Raw genomic sequence first — 21,900 nt, 5'->3', positions numbered from 1 at the left:
GTTTGACAGTGGAATTTGCTGCCAAGGAGTGTGGTGGAGTCTCCTTTGGAGGTCTTTAAGCAGAGGCTTGACAACCATATGTCAGGAGTGCTCTGATGGTGTTTCCTGCTTGGCAGGGGGTTGGACTCGATGGCCCTTGTGGTCTATTCCAACTCTATGATTCTATGATTCTATTCTATGATTCTAAGAAGGTGGAGGCTGACCAAGAACAGAACGATCTTGGTGGGGCAGTGCCCCATTTGTCCTAAGGACCAACCTCCACCGGACTTCTGCCTATGTTCATCTATGGGATAATGCATGCGATAATACAGCTTGTTATGGGAGAAAAGTAGAGAGGATGTGAGGAATTACACATTTCCATGTTCTAGATCATGTACAGCTTATTCCTCAGAAGCATTTGCATTTCCCTCATTCTTCAAAGTCTCTGTGCTTCTCCTCTTTAGTCCTGAAGTGCAGAACCTAAAATTAAAACAAACAAACCCACCTGTAGACATCATTGCCCCCTTTTTCAGCAAGATTGTTTTGCCTTCAGCAAGGCTTTCCCCTCCTGCATTCCCTTACTGGCCAGTCTCTCTTCATTAGGCAAGTTGTATCAGTAGCACATCACAGTGCTTAGTCTTCACAACTAGTATCAGCATGAGAATACAGAGGCCAGTCTGCTTTCATCAGGTGGGCTGCATCAGCAGAAGGTCACAATGACCAGTCTTCAGGCCAACAATGTCATTATGAGATCATAATGGTCAGTCTTCAAGCCAGCAACATCATCACTGAGGACACAGTGGCCAGTCTGCCAGACTTCCCTCAGGTGGGGAGCATCAGCACAAGTTCCTAACAGCCAGTCTCCTTTCTTCAGACATAAGAACGCTGTGGTGCCTGAAGCAAGCACCCATAGTAACAACATGTGGAGATGTTACTCTCACATTCACACATTGTGGTTGGCAAAAATAAATAAGACCAGATGGGCACAGTTTCTTTGTCAATTAAGTGGGTATATACATGAGCATGTGGGCACTGTTTCTTTCTCTTACAAATATGATCAACCACAGTCTGTAGAGCACAATAGCTACCAGTTTCTCATATTGAAATGGACAGCTGAGTGTGGATGTAGCAGTTTGAAGGACCCTGTGCTCCTCTAGACATTGCTTGACTCCAACTCTCATCATCCCTGACCACAGGGCTGGAGCTCATGGGAGCTAGAGTCCCAACAACATCTGGACAGTCACAGATTCCACCACCCTTGAGATTATAGGAAGCAAGGGGTTGAACAGCACCTGGAGGCAGAGGCAGAAAGCAAGGTATGGTGTACCCAAGTACATAGGAAGACTTCATCTAATAGCAAGTGTCCTGATGCTAGATTAAAAGTGAGAGACTTGATGACAGATGGTGGGCAGAGGGAGGGGAATCAAGAGGAGAGGTAAAGTTGGGAGCACAGTGTGTGGTCAGAAGTAGTGATGTTCACCCTGGGCATGGCAGCTCCTTGCTCAGAATCACAGGGCAACTCACAGAAGACCAGCAATGGAAAATCAATGTTCAGGAACAACAGTAGCTAGGGAAGGGGAATAAACCAGGGATGCAGGAAAGCAAGCCAACAAACTGGAGGAAGGAGGACATTAAAATGTAATTTTTTTTAAAATGGCAATAAAAATAAAAACAGCTCCTAAGTAAAAGGACGGACTTCAATAGGGGCCTCATTGTGGAAGGAAACGTAGCAGGAGGAAATTGAGAGGCACTGGAGAGAGGAAATGGGCATCATGCCCTCCCCACACAGAATTAGCAGCTACAATGTCCAAGCAAGGCTGTAATTGTTTTTACAGTCAGGGCCATCTCTACCTGAGGGTGTAAGGGGTGCGGGGCACCCGGATGCTGAATTCCGGGGGGCGCCAGGCGCCCGCCGCTGAAGCCACCTAAGCTCTTAACCGCGGCAGTCGATCGCGGTCAATTGCTGGGTCATTTCCATTCTCTTTTGCGGAAAAGTTGCAGAATCAATGTATCCGGTGGCACACCCTAGTGGTATCTTTCATTTTCGCATGACCACAAAAACTGAAGATGGAGCTATCGCTGCCACTTTTTATTTTTTCATGTTAGCAGTTTTTGATTTTTCCCTCCTTAAAACCTCAACAACTTTGACCTGCTCCCCCAAATTGGGGGCAGTGGGTGGACCTTTGCACCCCAGTGGCGCATATGCTAAAGACGGCCCTGTTTACAGTGGCCCTACCCTAACCACTTTGGGTATTCCCAGTAAGTGGTATCACCATCAAACAAAGCCCACAGGGTCTACCTAATGTGTTTGCAGTGAGCATTCATTCATTCATTCATTCATTCATTCTAGTTTTCCTTTCAGTCTCATAGCAGTGTAGGAAATAAAAGTTGTTGAGCTTCTCTTGAGAAATCAAGGGTAAAAATACCCTGTAAATAGGATATTGTGAGGGACAAGCTTCTGCTTGGGGGGCAGAACCTCAGTTGAGTACTTTCAATGCTTTTCAATAATATTTGTAGGTGGGGGGCAGCACTGATTTATATATCTGAAAAGTATAAATAAATTTATTTAAAAAAATAGTTTTGGTCAATGCAATACTAAAATGAAAGTGACTAATTTTGTTTTAGTTATGCATTAATTAAAACAAAACACTTCTCTTATTGCTAAGACTCAGCCTTCCCTCTGTTGTGCAATGACTTACACACTAGTCCCAAATGCTCGGAATATTTGCCCATTGACCCCAAGATATCTAAGGGCAATTTCAGATGTCGGTTTGACAGTTTGTCTGCTGAATGCCAGTAAAAAGCTAAGAGCTTATCTTTCTCCTGCCTGCTGAATCCCTCACGTGCGTGCATTATAAGCCTGTTGAACTCAAGTGGCCTTACTTCTGAGTAGGCATATATAGGATTGCACTGTAAGGCGGCCCTTCTCTCCCTTTCCTGGGAGTAAGTCCCGTTGGACTCAGTAAGGCTTACTTCTGAGTAGAAATACTTGAACACGCGTTTGCTTTTAAAAAATTTGTGGGTCTGACTTTTGAGTAGACATGCGTGAGATTGCGCCCCCGTCCGCGCCCGCGAGATTGCGCCAACGCCTACGTGCGGCATCTTTCCATCCTACGCAAGCTAATTTTGGGGAAAATCCCACACCCCCCGGGATTTCCACGGGGCCCTTTCTGCCTGAGGCTGCGCCGGCTCCGCGGCCCCCGTCGCCCATTCCCTCCTCCGCACACGAGGTAGCGCTTCGAGGCCCCGTCTGGCAGCCGTCGGGCTGCGCTGGGAGGCGACGGAGCCGAAGCGCCGCGCTTGCGCTCAGGAGCGGCGGCGGCGTGGGCGGAGAGGTGGCTTCAGAGGCTAAAGGTCCTCAGAGCGAGTAGCGGCGGTGGCAGCAGCAGCAGGAGCAGCAGCAGCAGCAGCGGCCGCGGGAGCCTTCGCTTTGTCGCCAAGATGCCGGCTGTGTCGAAGGGGGACGGGATGCGCGGGCTGGCCGTCTTCATCTCCGACATCAGGAACTGTAAGCGCGGCAGCCCCGGTCGAGGAGGAACAGGGGGGCGGGGGGGTCCCCCGTTGCGCTGGTAGTGGGGAGAGGAAAGGGAGGTCACTTGAGCAGGGGCCGTTAGCTATGGGGAGAAGCGGGGGGTGGGGAGGTATCTGGGGGCCCGGGGCTGCCTCTGTCGGGCGGGGCTCCCGGGGGACTCCACGGCTCACCCGAGTCTTGCAGTGAGTGACTTGCGGTTCCTTTTCCTAGGAAAGGGCTCCTCGGCTCAGTATTGCGGAAGGCTGGGGGGGGGGGGAGGGAAGGGAAGCAGCGTCCCTTCTCCGTAGGGCTGGGGCGGCGTGAACTCGGATTCCTCCAGCAAGGAGGGGCCCTGTTTACAAGGCTTGTGGACGTGTGTGTGTGGAGGGGTGGGGGGAGATGAGGGCATGCCTGTCAGGCAGAGTGGCATTTGGATCCTTTGCAGAAGAGAGTGAAGGAGCTTGTTTGCATGTGATAGCGTGGCTGTTCAGGATGGGGGGATGGGGGGAGGAATTGTGGGGGTCAAGATCCTGGATCCCCTTCTCCCTTAAAATGATCTGGTTGGCTGGCTGGCTGGCTGGCTGGCTCGCACGCTCACGGAAATCCCTAGTTGTCGTTTCTGAAATAGCCTTAGAGCTATGGTGGTGCTAATCCTGTATATTTTGATTTGGAAATCTGGGCTGGGCTGAATCAGTCTCGCCGGTCGGCTGCCTTTATAAAAGGTGTAGGGAGCGAGGCTATGTGCCAGTTCACATCCTGGAAAATGGGTCCTAAGGAAAGGTGCAAATGTTTCCTAATTTGGGTGGGGAGAAAGTATGAGAGGCGCTGAAAGGAATGCACTGGGACCAGTAGGATGGAGGTAAACATGAGTATTGGAAGCGAAAAAGGCAGCTGGTGTAGGGAAGGAAGTATCCCCCCCCCCCAAAGGCTATGTATGAACCAGGAAACTTACTCCAGTATTATGAATATGCCTGTTAGTGGTGTCTTGTGTGCAGGAAAGCACAAAGCAGTCGGGCAGGTACAGTAAGAGAAGCTTTCGCTTCTCTAGTTCCAGCTCTTGTCAAAAATGTGGGTTTTTAAAAAAGCAGTCTCCCTAAAAATGGCCACTAGCACCACACGCTAGAATCTCTTGCTTTTTAAATCACTTACAATATGTATGTGCTGAAAACGTGTACTGAATAGCTTTCACTGGCCTACTGAAATGTGATCCATTTTAGAATAACCAAATGTAGCTGAGTTGGCCTGCTCCCCAAACACATTTGTTGCCTAAATGACTGCTTAAATTCCAAAACAATAACAGTTGGAATGGCACAGGCTGAATTGCATTTAGAAGGCAAGTTAGTTAAATTGGTACAGTTTCTGTGTCTAGATAAGCCTGCAGTCATCTGAGGTTTTTGCAAATTCCCTGCTGCGTCCTAATCTTCTTTTGGCAGTGTGGCCACTGTCTTCAGGAGATACTTAAGAGCAAAGCTGGAGAGGCCTGTCTAAACTGGTGAACTGGCCAGTGTTAATCTTAAGAACAGTTTCAAGAATACTAATGGCCTTGTGTAGGTATGCCAGCACACACTCCACAGATACAGTATTTCCAACTTTGAGGAGAAAATTCTGTATGTTGCCTGTCAGAGATTACTGATGCTGCACAAATCTGTGTATAAATATTATTGTTGCTAGAAAGAAGTTACCTGGCTCCAGGTAAAGGTAAAGGGACCCCTGACCATTAGGTCCAGTCGTGACCGACTCTGGGGTTGCGGCGCTCATCTTGCCTTATTGGCCGAGGGAGCCGGCGTACAGCTTCCGGGTCATGTGGCCTGGATGATTAAGCCACTTCTAGCGAACCAGAGCAGCGCACGGAAACGCCGTTTACCTTCCTGCCAGAGCGATACCTATTTATCTTCTTGCACTTTGACATGCTTTCAAACTGCTAGGTTGGCAGGAGCAGGGGTCGAGCAACGGGAGCTCACCCCGTAGCGGGGATTTGAACTGCCAACCTTCTTATCGGCAGGTCCTAGGCTCTGTGGTTTAACCCACAGCGCCACCCGCGTCCAGGTACCTTAGAGTTATCTTTTAGTAACCTGGACGAAAAGGGGTGATTTGATTCCTAGGGTGCTTCAAGAGAAGGCAGCTCCTCCATTAACCTAAGGCCAAATCAGGATGTACAACATGAAGTATCTCAAAGTAGTAGTACTTCTAGCACAGGAGTGCCACATAATGATGCCTAGCTATGTACTACTAGTTGATATATTATTATTAGGGCAGTTCACAATATATATATTTTTAAATATTCTTGTATTCCACTTATATTAGCTGTTTCTGTAACAGAGTTTGCCACAGCTTCCATTTGACTGTGGGTATTAGGCACACTGAATCAACATACCCATCACCTGCAGAAAATAAAAATACTAATGTTGCTGTGGGAAACCACTGTTCAAAAGTGACCTTTCAGTCACTGAGCATATTGATGTTGGTTATGCTCTAGTGCTAGAATACAATTGAGAGCTATTGCCCAAATACCCGGTTTGAAGACGCTTGTCTGCCCAGCCTGATACACAGCTTCGCTGCATTTTCATTTGTCAGTGCAGTGCTTGTTATACCTATTTGGAAGAAATTCCTCTTGAACTGCAGATGTAACAGACATAGTAGGACTTTAGTGAAACTTCCTTGTATATTTTGTGTGTATGTGTTGAGAAAATTGTCTCTCATCCTGCATACTAAGTGGAAATATATTGAGCTATTGGAATAAAATATCAAAATGCTTACGTTGCCAACATGAATTCTTCATGTATAGTAGTTTGTTTTTTCCCAGAGGGGGATTACTTGAAGAAATGTTTTATAACATAAAGCTCATCTTCTGGGATCCATGTCCTGTGTTCTGTATTTTGACAGGCAGAGGGGAAGAGGCAGTGTTGAGTCAGACCACTGGATCGGCATTAAATTTTGACTTTATGCAGATCTGATGGTCTGACTCACCACTGCCTGTCAAATTGCAGCAGCAGGACATGAATCCAATATGATTAGCTCAACTGTAAGATTCCTTCATGCCCCCAACATATAAAAATAAAAGCTTAGAGGTTTATAGTAACCCAATCCTTTAAGCAGAACATTTAAAATGCACATTTCAGCTACTTAATGCCTGGGGAGGGAAAATGTCAGATTGGTTGTGTCTTCCATCTTTTGTATTGATTTAAAATATCCTTTAGATCACAACAAAAATCACACTGCACCTATGTGATGGGAAGCAGTAAAAATAATAACCTGCAGTGATTGTAAACTGGGAGAGGACAAATTTTTGTGGGCTTTTATTTTTAAATACAGTGGTACCTCGGGTTAAGAACTTAATTCGTTCTTGAGGTCTGTTCTTAACCTGAAACTGTTCTTAACATGAAGCACCACTTTAGCTAATGGGGCCTCCTGCTTCTGCGGCTGCGCCGCTGCTGCACGATTTCTGTTCTCATCCTGAAGCAAAGTTCGTAACTCGAGGTAATATTTCTGGGTTAGCGGAGCCTGTAACCTGAGGCGTCTGTAACCCGAACATCTGAACATACCTTTCTCCTACTGAACCTGCTTCTTCATTTCTGTTCCTGCTAGTCAACTTCAGTAGCTATATGTAATCCACTCATTCCTGAAGTTCCTGAGGCCCTGCTCCAAGCATCCCTTCTAAATGGAAGTGTGGAGGGCACTGCTACAGGAGAGGACATTCTTGGTAGTGATGCCCTGGTTTTATATCTGCCTCCCCAGAGGGATTCACCTGGTGCTATCTTGATGGCCTTCTCAATGCTAGGTCAAGGCCTTTATATCCACAGAGTCTTTTCCTCTGGAAAGGATGCTTGTAATTGATGTGCATATAAGCAGCATGTTCCAAGCTCTTGCTTCATGCCTTTGTGGAATATATAACCAATATACTAAGTACAGTATCTCTATTAAATCTAGATGTTATTAATGATATTAAAAATGTGTAATACGCTGAGGCTTGCGATTAATGCTGCAGTCCAATGTGGTGATGGGCATAATATAAAAGAGGGGGGAAATGTTTGTCTTAAACAGAAAACGGCTTTTTCTTGTGTTGCTTTGACTTTCAGTTCAGCTAATTTCAGCAACACGGATGGGTTTTGCAAGCGGAAAACAAACCACTCCATGTACTCAGTGATGTGTTTATATAATCAAGGATTTGGTGGCTGACGTCCTGAAATGATATCCCCTGTTGATCAAGGCACACAATTAATTCCACATTGTTCCATACACACTTCTTTGTCACTGTGGGCACCTTCTGCACACCATAATTAAGCACTTCCAGCTGACTGCAGAGAAGGCTGGCAATGCTTGTTTGTAACATCTGAGGCTCTGCTATGTCTGTGGCGAATTCTGAATTATCTTCCTGCCTTTTTACCTGACATACCAGGGTAACTATTGCTTATGCAGTAGACATCTATCATAGGGCACAAGTGCTGGTTAGAGGAGGAGCTGAAGGCAGCTTTATAGTGTTTCCAGCTTTGGGTGGTATAAAACTATTGGAAACTAATAATTTTACACCTGTCTTGGGCCTCTGATTATCCCTAAAAGGGTAGGTAAAGTAACCTTGTTGTTAAAACTTGATGGCATTACCTTGCCTTTCTGTTAATGGTGCTCATACAGAGTGGGGCAGCAGTTGTTCTCAGTAGGAAGTCTGGGAATATTCCAAAGAAACCTTATTCAGAACCCAGCTTTTTCTCTAAACACTGTAGTACCTGAAGTTGCAGCACTCACTAGGCACCACTGCTTATGATGTCTTCCCTTAGAGACTTCTCTGTAAGGCTCCCATGATGCATTGGCAGGTCCAATCCAGCTTTTGTGAATAATTGGTGCAAATTGATAAAGGATTAGAATAATATGCACTGATCTCCCACTCCCTACAAGAACTCTAGTAGGTGCATTCTGGGCCAGTTGACTTTTTCCAGGTTGGCCTTAAGTAGCCCTACACAGATTGCATCTTGGTAATCTGCACCAAAGGGCACAGATGTCTGGGCCTAGGTCCAACCTCTCCAAATCAGAGCACAGTTGGCAAATCGGCTGAAGTTGTAAAATGTATGTTTGACACTCTGATTTCTGTCTGTTCCTGCTTTGCCCACAGTGTTTCTGAATGTTGAGTATGGGGAGAGAATGCTGTATGGTTTTATCTGCCTGTCAGTGAAAGAGGCATGCCTCTGCAAAACCTGTTTGTTGAAGTGCTCTACCCTTGTGGCCCATGCAAAAAAGAGAGTAGCACAAGAATAACTTCACTGATGTGCTGTTGGTTAAAGTGTGTCTTCCTCAAAGTTGCCTCCATCTGAGGAAGAGAGGGGAACTAGCCCCATTGTATATCGGTGTGTGTGTGTGGAGAGAGTCTCTTCCTTTAAATTCCTGAGAGTTTACCTTAGTGAAGACCTCACTTGGAAAAACAATATAACTCAGGTGGTTAGGAAGGCCCAGTAGAGACTCCATTTTCTCAGCGTCCTGCGAAAGAACAATGTTAAACAATTGATGACCTCCTTCTACTGGTCCACAATAGAAAGTGTCCTCTCATATTGTATCACAGTGTGGTACGTTGGCTTGACAGCCATGGACAGAAAGTCTTTACAGAGGGTGGTGAACACAGCACATGATATCATGGGCTGTTCCCTGAGCCCACTAGATGACATCGCAAGGGATTGTTGCCTTAGGAGAGGGAGACAAATTCTCAGGGACGATTCTCACCCTGGCCAGCACCTCTTTAATCTTCTACCCTCGCGCAGGAGATAAAGAAGTATAATCAGTCATACCAACAGGCTAAAAAACAGTTTCTATCCGTGGGCTGTTAGACTGCTGAACGGAAAATAATATAGTGCAATTGACTTTCGGGGTTGGTGTGTTGTGTGACAAGCACACAGAGTGCAATGAGAGTGAGTGTTTGTGTGGGGAGGAGGGAGGCTCGGTTAATTTCATTGTACACAGGTTGTACGTTGACAATAAAGGTATTATTATTATCTGTAGAAAACTCAAATCAAATAGCCCCCTTCCATAATTTGTATGTACGTATACTTGGGCTCTCTGTGCATACTTTTCTTCTCCTTTTCTATACTTTGTTTGATTCTTGCAGTGGCTCTACTTGGAAATGGCCATGGCTGGGGATAGAAATCAGATGAACCCCTTGCAAACTCTTCAAGGCATAGTGCTGTAAAGTTCCAAGTGGAGCCATCATCAGTACTGATGACGTTAAAACAAAACACTTGGTCCAATCCAAGGCCCTGTATTTCTGTATGTTGTGTGGGACAATAATGCAACGAATATGACTTATTCCTTTCAGGTAGCCATGTCACGTTTGTACAATTCCTTACTGCAAGCTTTGGTAAATTGCCTCCTTGAGCATTAGCAGCTTCCTTGCTGGAGAAGGAGCTCCCCAAAGTGCTGATTGGTTATGCTAAAGCAGGCGTGGCCAAACGTGGCCCTCCAGATGTTTTGGGACTACCATTCCCATCATCCCTGACCACTGGTTCTGTTAGGGATGATGGGAGTTGTAGTCCTAAAACATCTGGAGGGCCAAGTTTGGCCATGCCTGCACTAAAGCAAACAAGGCCTGCCAGAACATAAGTATTGTTCAATGTCACTATGTTAAAAATTAAATTAAAAAGTTGGTGGTAGGGTGATGGTGGCAAGCAACATTCTCAGCTGTCCAGCAAATTGTTGGAAAACACAAAAGGCAGAAACGCTATCCCTCGATGAAAGATGTGGCTGCTGGGAGTTGGGAGGATGGTATAAGATTAGTACAAAATAGTTTTTCAGTTTTCCTCTTCCATCTTGATTTATACATGGCAAAAGATGAAAGGAGGAGGGAGGGCCTTTTTCTTACTCCTAAGGAGGTACTTCAATACACATCTCTTTATAGATTTTTTTTTTGGGGGGGGGGAGCAATGTAAGGCCTATCACTTTAAATCTGCTCCTGAGGAATTGGGATACTTTGATTGGGTGTAGTCTGTCCAAATAAGCCTCTTGATTTAAATGGAATGTAGGTGGTGTTTCTATTCCCACTTTCCTGAAAGTAAGTACCGTTGAACTCTGACTGTATAGTGTTGTGCTGTCAAATGCTTTAATTTTGCTGGATTGCTTCTGAAATTGTATGTTGCTGCTATCTTCATTGCAGTTGTTTGTTTGTGTGTGTATTTTTTTTAATATGAAATTTGTAAGTTGCCTCATGTTTTGGAGGAGTGAGGTATAAATGGAATCCTGCAGTTAGGGGATCCAGTGATGCGTTAAGATAGTTCTGCAATGGGGTATTCTGCCCTATCTTTGTACTGCATTTAGTTGTGTCTCCTTGAAAAGCAGCTCCTGAGATTATGGGACAACGGAGAACTGGCAGAAATGGAGGGGTGGCTTTTGGTCAAGCAAGAAACTCTCTGGATCCTAGACGTAATGTATTCAAGTTGAAAAGCAACATGATGAACTCTTCCTCTCTTTTTACAGTAAACAGGGTGTTATAAGTCATTGGCTACTATTGAATATGGTCATTATCTAGCTATGTGAAGGCTTGATTCCACTGCCCTTTTGCAGCTGATTGTATTTGCACTACTGAGTTGCCAAATCCTTATGGAGGGAAAATGTATGTGGTTGTAGACTGTCAAGTATTTTGTTCTATATCAGCTACTTTGCTTATTTCTGATCTTGCATCTACATCCTTATTAAATAGGCCACCTTAGAAGTGGTAATTAAATCAAACTTTGTGTGTACGTACAACCGAAAGATTTTTACTTGACTGGCATCTGTGTGATATGTTTAAGTAAATGTGTTTTGTCAAGTAGTATTACCATAAACATGGATGTTGCTCCAGAAAGGTATCTTCCTTTCCTCTCTTCTACTCCCAAATTATATTCTCTTTGAAGCAGCCAAAGCAACAACAGTCAATGATTGGTTTCAGTGTTTTTCTCCCTGCCTTGCTCCATTAAAAAGCAATTTTAATAAAGTAAGTTTGTGGCTAAAACGGGTAGCTCAGTAAATGAGGCATTTTGGATATATGGAAAACATAGATTATGCACCAGTTTATCACTATTGAGCAATCGGGACTCAGACAGCTGGTTTTGAAGACGACTGGCTCTGGGGTGGCTCAGGATTTCATGGCTGACACCATGACCATGGGGCTGTCTCAACAAGTCACTGGCCCAACGCATGTGGCAGGCCACATACAAGACTTTGTATCCTTAACTGGGTAGGAAGAGAATAATATGAAAGAGGGGGATATTGACACTCGTCCCTTGTCATGGTTGGATCACGTCCTGTTGAGATTTTGGCTTTCAGCACCTTTCCCCCTCTACAGAGGCAGGAGACCTATTAGGATAGTCCACTCTCAGAGTGATAGAGCCAATGGGTTTCCAGACAGCTTTGGGGGATTTTCCAGAGCGTTCCTGTTGAAGCTCTGGCTGACCTCTGGAACATGGGAATGGGTGTTGACACAATGTTCCTGAGCTCCCTCTTCCATTTTGTGGAGCCTACTTGGCTTCCTGGTATATTCCAGAGCTTAGGGCGAGGAAACAAGCTGGGAGGTGGTTCGAACATGAGTGGAAGAAAGCTCTGTTCAAATGCAATCGAACATTACTGAGGGCTCATCATTGAGCCTTCTAGTGGCAGTGGAGGCAGCAAAGAAGGCATACTTTGCTTCCTTTATTGCATCCTCATTGTGCCATGTGGTGCAGCTTTTCTGGGTAGTGTGGGGCCTCTTACAGTCTGGCCTGAAGGAGGTTGCAGAACTGATGGTATCTCACTGTGAGTTGTTTGCAAAGTGTTTTGAGAATAAAATTGCTTGCATCCACCAGGATCTTGATTCCATTATTACAGCAACTGAACCTCAAGGGGTGTTTAGAGCACTGTCTAGTCCTGTTGCGTTGGATGAGTTTTAGTTGGTAAGGCTTGAAGATGTGAACAAGCTGCTTGGATCTGTCTGGATGACGACTTGCGTTCTGGACCCTTGCCCCTCTTGGCTCATAAAAACTACCAGAGAAGGGACAGCTGGTTGGGTCAGGGCGGTGATTAATGCTTCCCTGCAAGAAAGGGTGGTTCTTGACTGCTTGAAGGAGGCTGTAGTAAAATCACTCCTCAAGAAATCCTCCCTGGATCCAGAAAATCTATGGAATTACTGGTCCATGGCCAATTTCCTCTTTTGGAGCACGGTTCTTGAGTGGGTGGACCAGATCCAGATGTTCTTGTGGGAACCTGATTTTGTAGGTCTGTTTCAGTTGGGGTTTAGGCCGAGATTTGGCACAGAAACTGCTTTTGTAGCCCTTGTATGATGATGTCTGTTGGGAGAGACACAGGGGAAATGTGCCCCTGTTCATTCCCCTTGACCTCTCAGCGGCTTTCAATACTATCAACCATGGTATCCTTATGGAGCACTAAATCCTTTATGGTGATTCTGGTCCTGCTTGTATGCTTGTTTCCACAGGGTGATGCCTGGAGAGTGCTCTTCTGCCCCCATGGAGCCTTCAATGTGGGGTTCCTCAGGATTTGATTTTATCCTCTATGCTGTTTAACATGTACATAAAGCTGCTGAGTGGGATTATCTGTAATTTTGGAGTACATTGTCAGCAATTTACTGATGACACACAGCTCTACTTCTCCTTTATATCTGCTGGTGTGGCAGTGAATGTGCTGGACTGCTGTCTTGCCTTGGTAATGGACTGAATGAGAGCCAACCAACTGAAATTCAATCTAGATAAGACTGAGGTGCTGTTAGTGGGTGATTCCCTGCTTGAGGTTCAGGTGGCCTCAGTGGTGCAGAGTGCCTTCCATCAGCTTTGGCTGGTGGCCCAGCTGCGTCCCTCTCTGGACAGGGACAGCCTAACTTCTGTTGTCAAACAGCTCAGGACCACAATACCTCAAGAACTGCCTCACCCCATATGAACCAACCTGGGACCTGTGATCATCATTTGAGACCCTTTTTCCTTTGTCTCTTTGTGAGGGGTCTGGAGGGTGACAACATAAGAATGGGCTTTTTCTGTGGTGGCTCCCTGTTTGTGGAATGCTCTCCCCAGGGAGGCTCACCTTAGGTGCTAGGTGAAAATGTTTCTCTATAACTAGCCCTTTGACTAATTAACTTTCTATGCCCTTTTAAATGGGAGGTTGGATATTGGTTTGTTTTTGTTTTACTATGTATTTTGTGTTCTCTTTTTGTATTTTTATGTTATGAACCGCCCTGTGCTCTCTGGATGAAGGGTGGTTTACAAATTTAATAAAGAATAATATAAATGAAAATAGTGTGTTTTGTGAGGAACCTATGGTGTGTAAGAAAAATAGCTATAGTGACATGATGGAAGGACAAAACACTTCATACAAGTAAGCAATGCCTTAAAATATGGTAAAAAGGATAAATGGTACTTGGTAAGAATAGAGAATATACATAAGATCATAAACTTGTACAGAACCGGGTTTTCTTTATTCAGTATTGGAGAGCAGAGCGCTTTGTAGGAGTGATGCAACCATACTATTCAGTAGAATTTTGGGACATTTTAACTACATACCCTCCGCTAGTGAGCTAATTCTAGCTCTAAATGCACCATGGTTTTTCTTTGATCTTGTTTGATCGGATGCTACCCTTGACCTGGTACGAAGGGCAGCAAAACTAAATATTTATACTGGGGAAGCCATTTAGTCAGCATTCTCTTCTTGTTAGGTTGATCTCCTGAAGTGGATTGACTTAGCTTTTTTTTAACCCTCTTGCTAGACTTGGCCTGAATTCTGGCAGTTTTGTTGTTGCCTCTCGGTTCTGGATGGGAAGTCACTAAACAGTTTTGCAGTGTTTTATGACTAGCACATACTGCAGTTTTTGTGGCTTTTGCCATGTTATAACTGGTTTGTTATATTTATATTTTTCATTTCTGCTATTTAATTTTCATTTAGAGGAAAACACTAAAGTGGCATTCAGCATATTAAAACAATACAACATTTTATTTATATTAAATACTTATAGACCACAGAGTGGTTGGGGAAACACAACCAGATGGCCAGGAATAATAATAATAATAATAATAATAATAATAATAATAATAGCATTACTAGGTAACATAGCAATAAAATATTGCATATAAAAGCACCCCCCACCCAAAGAGGAATAAGATACTGTTAATCTGTCTGGGAAGCCCTGTTACAAATAGGAGTTTTTGGCAACCTCTCTTGGGCAACTGACCCAGCTCTTATCTTCTGAATAAACCTCTGAGCATTTAGGAATTTTCTGGATTCCAAAAGTCTCCAGCAGTAAGCCAACCAAATAGTCATCCCACCCCACCTGGCATCCCTGCAGAGTTTTCTTCCCAAACCTCCATAGGAAGTGGTCTGATCATGACAATTGGTTTATACAACCCTGCTGTATTCAGACCACACCCCTCATCCTCTGAGACCGAATCCATGTTACGTCCTGCTCTGTGTGTTGGGCCAGTGACCAGCTGAGACAGCCTAGTGGAGTGGGGGCCGGGTAGGCAAAGCTAAGTCAGTTCAGCTCTGCCCACTTTATCCACTCAGATCTCAGAAGTGCACGCCAGGCCAGTTCCCTCATCCCCAAGTCATGGATGAGTGAGATCTTAATATGGACCAAGCGGGAATTCAGAACCACCAGTGTAGGGGAGCACAGTGGAATCTGCTCTTGGGAAAGGGGCTGGAGAAGGGAACAAGGCACAAACCATTGAAATTCCACCTTCCACAATGACCCACCCCTACACTGTTGCCATATTTCCCTCTGCTTGATACTCACCACTAGAATGATGAATAAACAGCAAGAACATCAGGAATTGGTACTGTCAGGAAACACTGGAGTTTTCATATGCCAACAGACACACTTCACTCTAAGCAAGTGACATTGATGGGAACTGTGCGTGTGTGTTGTGGTGTTTGTGGCAATCTGGAAAGGTGGGCTTGTATATCACACTGATTTTTCACTTGTGTTCTGGGCCACTAAGTGACCCAGAACAGTACCAGTGGCCAGCGCTGTGAACACCTTCCCAGGGGCCTGTGGTCTTAAAAATAGCTTTCCCCCTCCAAGGCTTGGTTGAACATATCATTTGAAGTTAATTGTGCAAAAAAGAGAACCCTCCAAGGGCAAGTGCATTTTTTTAAAAAAGGAGAGAGGGAAGTATAGCTCCACTGTAAACCTGGTAGCTTTATTTTTATTTTTTCCCCCTGCAGCCTTGCAGGACTGAATTTTGGCTGAACTGAGCTGTCATGAATTTCTCCACACTTATTAGCTTGTTGTTAAAAAGGGATTGGCCATCTGTAACAAAAACAAGAGGAAGCTCTGTGGTGCAGTAATCTGCAGGGAGCACATCACAAAGATAATCCTCTGCTGCTGAGAACAAATAAGGCAAAATAAACCACAAAGGCGTGAGGGAATGACTTGTCGATCAGACTTCGGAGAATGTTATTTCTAAAATTAACAAAGTAGGCTTGAATAAAGAAGAAAGTTGGGGTTATCACTTGTGTACTACATGAATTGGAATTGGAGGAAGTGCTGTGTTTAATAGCTGCAAGAGCCAGATTTGGTTGGAAGGACCTGTTTTTTTCTGTTTTGTGTTTCTTTGTGTGTGCATGCAGTGACTGGTTTGTGCTATGAAGCATTGCCAAAAGGACTTTAAAGTGGGTGGGAAGAAACCTTCTCGCAAAACCTTTCCCATGAAGGTGATTCTCAGGGATGGGATGCAACAGTTTGGCCCCTCATCCCTGCTTCACCATTCCCTCTTCTGTCAATATTTAGACTTGTGAGTGATATTTCTTAGGTAGCCATAAGAGAGGACCCCAAGGTTTGTGGATGTGCCAAATATATTTCCCATATTTTTCCAGATATATCCCCCCCATATATTATGGAAAACCCTAAGGTGGGCAGGCTTTATGTTTCAGGATCCACTGATTTTATATTTATTTTATATTTTTATTTTACTTCAGATCCTCTAATTTGAGCCCCTGCAAAAGACATACCTGTAGAGCTAAAAATTTTGGGCTTTAGAATTTGTTTTGAATACCAGAATGGAAGGGAGCTCACAGTCTTTACACACAAAAATCTTCTCTCTCCTTTCTCCTCCTACCTCCCAGTTGTTTACCAATGTTCCTCAGATCACCTAGAGATCTACTTCTGCCCACTCCTGATCGATTCTTGCTGATTTGGATGACTTAGAAATTAATAGTGAACATGATGCCTTCAAGTGATGAATCTCACTATGAACACACAAAGCCAGAGATGCTCTGGCTTTATTTGCATCTTCAGATACTTTAAAAGTTGGAACTGCATTTTGAGGAATTTGCTGTGGCTTACAAGAACTTGAGTGTTTTGGTGTCCGCCCGCCCCCCGCCCCAATTTTGTGAAAGTGAATACAATGATGCCTTTTAATTGTATATCTAACTTGGCTGATTCTGGCAACATTGTAGAAAGAGGGTTGCTGGATGTTCCTATCTATCTAAATGACTTTTCAAAGGAAGTCTTCTGTTAATCAGGGTTAACCCTGTTTTCAGGGTTTGAAGGACGGTAGGGAAGGGAGACGATAGTTAGTGGCATAGCATTTTTGTTTCCCTTTCATGGTAATGTGGGGAAATGAGGGGCAGAACGACTAAATATGCCGAGGGTAAATGGCATAAATACCTGACTTAATGTTTCCCATCTGGTTCTTATGCAAATTCTAAGAATTATGTATTTATTGCATCTGTCAACCAATTAAAGAAAGCTTAGCTGATTATCTGATTAAATTGCACAGGAGAGAACTGACAATAGTTTATAGAGAGGCTGACGTTGAGATGCATTGAGTGATGGCTTTGTGCTGGCAGGAAAATCCTTCCATTTGCACAAGGAGGAGCACCCAGTTCCCATCACCTCCTGCTACCCTGGGTGCCCTACCACATACTGATCCTGAGAGTCCAGGATCAACCTTTGTGGGGGGCATGCAGTGGGTAGGATGTAATGTCCAAAATTGAGCAAGGAGTGGCACAACTCTTTGTTCTTTAGATCAGTGGTTCCCAATTGCTGTGAACCCCCTGTTTTTCAAAAGCCAAGCCATAGGCCCCCTACTTTGGACAATGTTGGTGTATCTATGGTAGCTCCCTAATTGGGAACCACTGCTTTAGACGATGGCCAAGTGCTATAGCAGTCCTAATTTTGCAAGAGGTATCCTCCGCCCTCTTGCGCACAAGGAAGGTACGCATCTCTTTAGAAGATGCTTGTCACATCTGTAGCTTTTGTAAGTGCAGTGGTATCTTGGTTCTCAAACTTAATCTGTTCTGGAAATCCGTTCCGCACTTTCCCATAGAAAGTAATGCAAAACAGATTAATCCATTCCAGACTCTTAAAAACAACCCCTAAAACAGCAATTTAACATGAATTTTACTATCTAACGAGACAATTGATCCATAAAATGAAAGCAATAATGAATGTACTGTACTATAAAATAAATAAGACAGTATTGTAGATGATAAAAATCAAAATTATTTTTTTCTTACCTGCACTGATGATAGTCATTGTTTGGATGGGGGGGGGGGGCTTTATCCATTTCCGCAGTCACACAGTCAATCAATCAGTAGCTGGACTCGGTTCCACACAGTCACAAAAACAAATTAACCGAAAAAGCCTCAAAAACAAAAAATCGCAAAATAAATAGCAAAAACAAAAGCGCCAAACTTAATCCGTTCCAGAAGTTCATTTGACTTCCAAAATGTTCGAAAACCAAGGCACAGCTTCTGATTGGTGCAGGTGCCCTGGAAACAATAGCCGACAACCACATCAGATGTTCGGCTTCCGAAAAACATTCAAAAACCAGAACACTTACTTCTGGGTTTTTGGCGTTTGGGAACCAAGGTGTTTGAATACCAAGGCATTTGAGAACCAAGGTACCATTGTACCTTTAATTTTAAAATCTGCCGCCTGATTAGTTGGAGATACCTATTATTGACAAATATTTTTTTAATGGTTTAATTAAGTAGGACTGCACTGCTAGGATTTATGAAAATATTTTTACTGCTTTTAATGGGATTATTCCATTAAAATAGTGCAATAGTGACTGCCCACTATGTTGGGGCAGTGACTTGATTCTCTTCCCCTTTTGTCAGTTCTCCATGAGTAGACACATTTCCTTTCTGTCATGGGTATTTTATTGACTTTGTGTGCATGCCTCATTGGTCACCCATTGCATTTTAGGCATGCCAAGGGGACGCTCTTGGTCCTTGGGGATCCAGTCTGTATGGTGGGAAGTCTGCCTTCCACACCTGCATACTTGTCATCCTACATGGCATGGTGCTCCTCTGTTACACCTGCATGCTAACACTTCTTTGTTTTGTGCATGAGCATGAAGAGAGATGATATGCCTCATTCCATGGCTCTTTGCATAACAGCTGATTCCTCTTGATTGGCTCATGTTGTCAGATGACATTCTGCCCCCTAGATCATAGCTGGAATGAGTGTTTAGATGTAAAAATACTTCAAGTCATCTTTGGCAATTCTGTCATCAAGTAACAATGATGTTATTCTTTCAAAGTTGGCCCATGCTGCTGCCTTGCCTCTGCTGCACCTGCCTCTTCAGAAATCTTGTGTTTAGTCACTTTGGACAAGAACTAACATATTTGTGTGCATAAAAAAGGATTCCCCTACTTATATCCCAAAAAAGGGCTTTCCATGCTTGTTGTTCAGCAGAATATCTTTGGGGTTTTAATTTATGAGTCTTTCAATGAGTCATGTATGTAGTATTGTAGGAACAAAAGAAAGCTGTTTTTAAAAATACCATACTTTGAACTGGGTTCTTTCTGTGTATTTTCAGGTAAAAGCAAAGAAGCTGAGATAAAAAGAATAAACAAAGAATTGGCAAACATTCGGTCAAAGTTTAAAGGTAAGTAACTGGTACATTGTTGCAGTGCTATCTGTTCAAAACAAGAATTTATTTTCGTGAATAAAGTGATACAAGAGCACAAACAAATGAAGAACAAGGGTCCAGACTCACATAGGCATTTAGAATAATCAAGTTGGAAGGGATCACAAGGGTGATCTAGTCTTCTGTCCTGCTACCACCTCTGATCAAACAGATTTTTGACCAGGAAATGTGATTCAGATAGTTTCCGGTGGTTGCCAAACTATGAATATTGTTCAAGATAAAGGCATGGAATTGTCTTACTGGTTTCCAAACAGAACTGTGGCTTTATTACTGAAGAACATGCTGTTATCCATGTGCTGAGCAGTTGACTACAACCTTGTAAATAAGTAAACAAGCAAGTTTAGGGCAACTAAAATATACAGGAATTCTTTTTTATACCTCTAGCTTGAAAGTGTAATAAGCTTTCCTAACAGTTTACATGGAGATGTGGAGATGAATGCTCCATAGGCTTGTGTTACTGGATGTCTGCGCAGGCCCTGCAGATATCTCTTACCTCAGTTACTATGGGGCTTGAATAGAAAGGTTCAGAGTAATGATTCTCAATAGTCAGAAGCTGACATGTGAATTAAATACGGTAAACTGTTTTGTAATCCCAAAGTAGTTGATCATTACATACTTCCTGCTGAGAGCTCAACTTGCCTCCAGTTAAACACTCCTGTGTTACTTTTCTGCCCAATAAGCAAAACCTTCAGATCTCATCATAAAGGCCAAAAAATGTTAAATATGTATTTCTTTCTATTTAACTGCTGGTTGTTGCAGCATATTCTGATTTCTATCCATAGTGATTTCTAGAAATGTCTTCTGGCTTTTTGAACACTGTCCAATTCAACCGACCATTTTATTTCAGTAAGTTTGGAGGTATATTTTGCACTTCTTTTTAATTACATACTTTTACCTTCTTCTGCAGCTAAATGCTGTCCAAAGTGGCTCACAATGAAGCCTTAAAAAACCAGCAATGCCAATTATTAAAAACAAACTCCAGTGTAATAAATGACACAGCAGTAATACAACCAAGTTTTGCTGTGGGTTTGTGGGTTTTTTTTTGTAGAAGATAGGCCATGTGGTGCAGTGTCTTCACTGTCCTGTGATAAGAAAACATTTCCTAAAAACACTGCTTGGAAAAGACGATAATGGTTTGTCTCCTGGTGCAGATGCTACTATCTGCTGGATTAGGTGTTGCCCTTCTTATAAAAGAATGCTGATCTCTGCTCCATTAGAAGTGAACAAGCCATTTCCTGGCAGCCTGGGCTGAACAAAGATGTCTGCCAGTATTTGAAATCTTGGGTATCTGCATTGTATTGGTAGAATAGTGGCATTACAATTTTTTTTGCCACCATGCTCCAATATAGAAATTAACAAGGGTCTGATCTGAACATGCAGTTTTGGCCACAACCTTTAGAGCTGTCTTTTATGGACAGAAAGACATGCATGCGGAGTTAAAAAACCCCCATACACTCCAGTGCACCCGGGTATAATTATGGACAGCTGTACTGATCAGTACTACCGGAAACCTGTGTCCTTTGGGATTCATAGGCAGCATCCAAATTAAATGTATATTGGAAATCTGCTGCCACTTCTAGTGGCTAATTGGCCTTCTTCCATCATGTCATTTAGATTGTTTACATAGAGCTAGCTTGTTAGAATATGTCATCCTAACTCCCTGTACACATAAGCAGATGAAGTCCTGCATGTCGAGAGACGAGTCCTGGGTAAGTAAAGATTCTAAGGGAGTCAGCGCTGCTCAACAGTGCTGCTTCATAAAATATTTCAAGAATGATGACCTCAATCAAGTGCAGCTAATGTGGTTCCCTCTGTATGTTGTGGGCTTAAGCTCCCATCATCTCTGACATCTGATCATGCCAGCTCTGGCTGATGGGAGTTGGAATCCAACAACATCTGGAGGGTGTTGCATTGGATGTCTCTGGACTAAATTCTTGCCTTATGAGTTCAGCTGAGAGCAGAGACCTTTTTGATAACTTGTCAAATTGGTTAGGACACCAAACTTCAAGGAGTAGAGATCGGAAGCAAAGTTTACTTCTTAGCCACAGCAGGTTAGGTCATCTGAGCAGACTCACTTTGGCTTGTTTAAAACAAACTGGCTTCAAACAATGAGTTACAATGCTGACGTGTTTTTAAACAAGCCATGGTTTAGGTTCAGATGACATAAACAGTGGTTAATGGAAATCAGAAATGAAAACTTCCAAAATCCTCTGGGCAGCCATACTGCAGGGGGATCCTGTGAGCCCCAGGCTCACTCATCACACTAAACCATTATTTGTAAAAGCATTATTAAAAGCCTCAATTAAGTACCATGTTAGATGTCATGCTCAACCATTATATAGTGTGATGTCTATTTCAGACATTTTAGAATGCTTTCAAAACTAGTGTAAATTCATTATTTCATTTCCCAGTTTCTGCTAAGACAGTTAAACATTAGTGCTGACGTAATACTTGACATAATACTCTAAAACAGAGAGTAGTGTTCATTTAATACAGGATATGGCAAACAGCATGAATGAACATTTTAATCATTTCAGTACTTGT

The 21,900-nt window shown here is 43.5% G+C and overlaps 2 protein-coding genes across 20 annotated transcripts in view; one reads left to right on the top strand and one right to left on the bottom strand.

Moving 5' to 3' along the window:
* Positions 1 to 661, bottom strand: part of CHID1 (chitinase domain containing 1) — a 130,231-nt gene extending 129,570 nt beyond the window's left edge. For 13 of the 15 annotated variants that reach the window (XM_081203020.1, XM_081203025.1, XM_081203026.1 and 10 more), the window contains exon 1: positions 485 to 661. The gene's annotated coding sequence lies outside the window, so the exon portion shown is untranslated. The remainder of the gene's footprint in view (positions 1 to 484) is intronic. The other 2 variants (XM_081203015.1, XM_081203019.1) reach the window with 1 other exon arrangement.
* Positions 662 to 3,288: 2,627 nt separating this feature from the next.
* Positions 3,289 to 21,900, top strand: part of AP2A2 (adaptor related protein complex 2 subunit alpha 2) — a 58,345-nt gene continuing 39,733 nt past the window's right edge. For 3 of the 5 annotated variants that reach the window (XM_081202771.1, XM_081202772.1, XM_081202770.1), the window contains exons 1-2: positions 3,290 to 3,487; positions 19,246 to 19,314. In XM_081202771.1, the coding sequence (XP_081058897.1) occupies positions 3,421 to 3,487; positions 19,246 to 19,314 (136 nt within the window). In that variant the 5' untranslated portion in view covers positions 3,290 to 3,420. Of the gene's footprint in view, positions 3,488 to 19,245; positions 19,315 to 21,900 lie in introns of all 5 variants that reach the window. The other 2 variants (XM_081202769.1, XM_081202773.1) reach the window with 2 other exon arrangements.

This window comes from Podarcis bocagei (genome assembly GCF_964188305.1).
Source record: "Podarcis bocagei genome assembly, chromosome: 1".
Taxonomy (NCBI): Eukaryota; Metazoa; Chordata; class Lepidosauria; order Squamata; family Lacertidae; genus Podarcis; species Podarcis bocagei.
The sequence above is the reverse complement of the archived record's forward strand: the minus strand, read 5'-3'. Positions and strand labels throughout refer to the sequence as shown.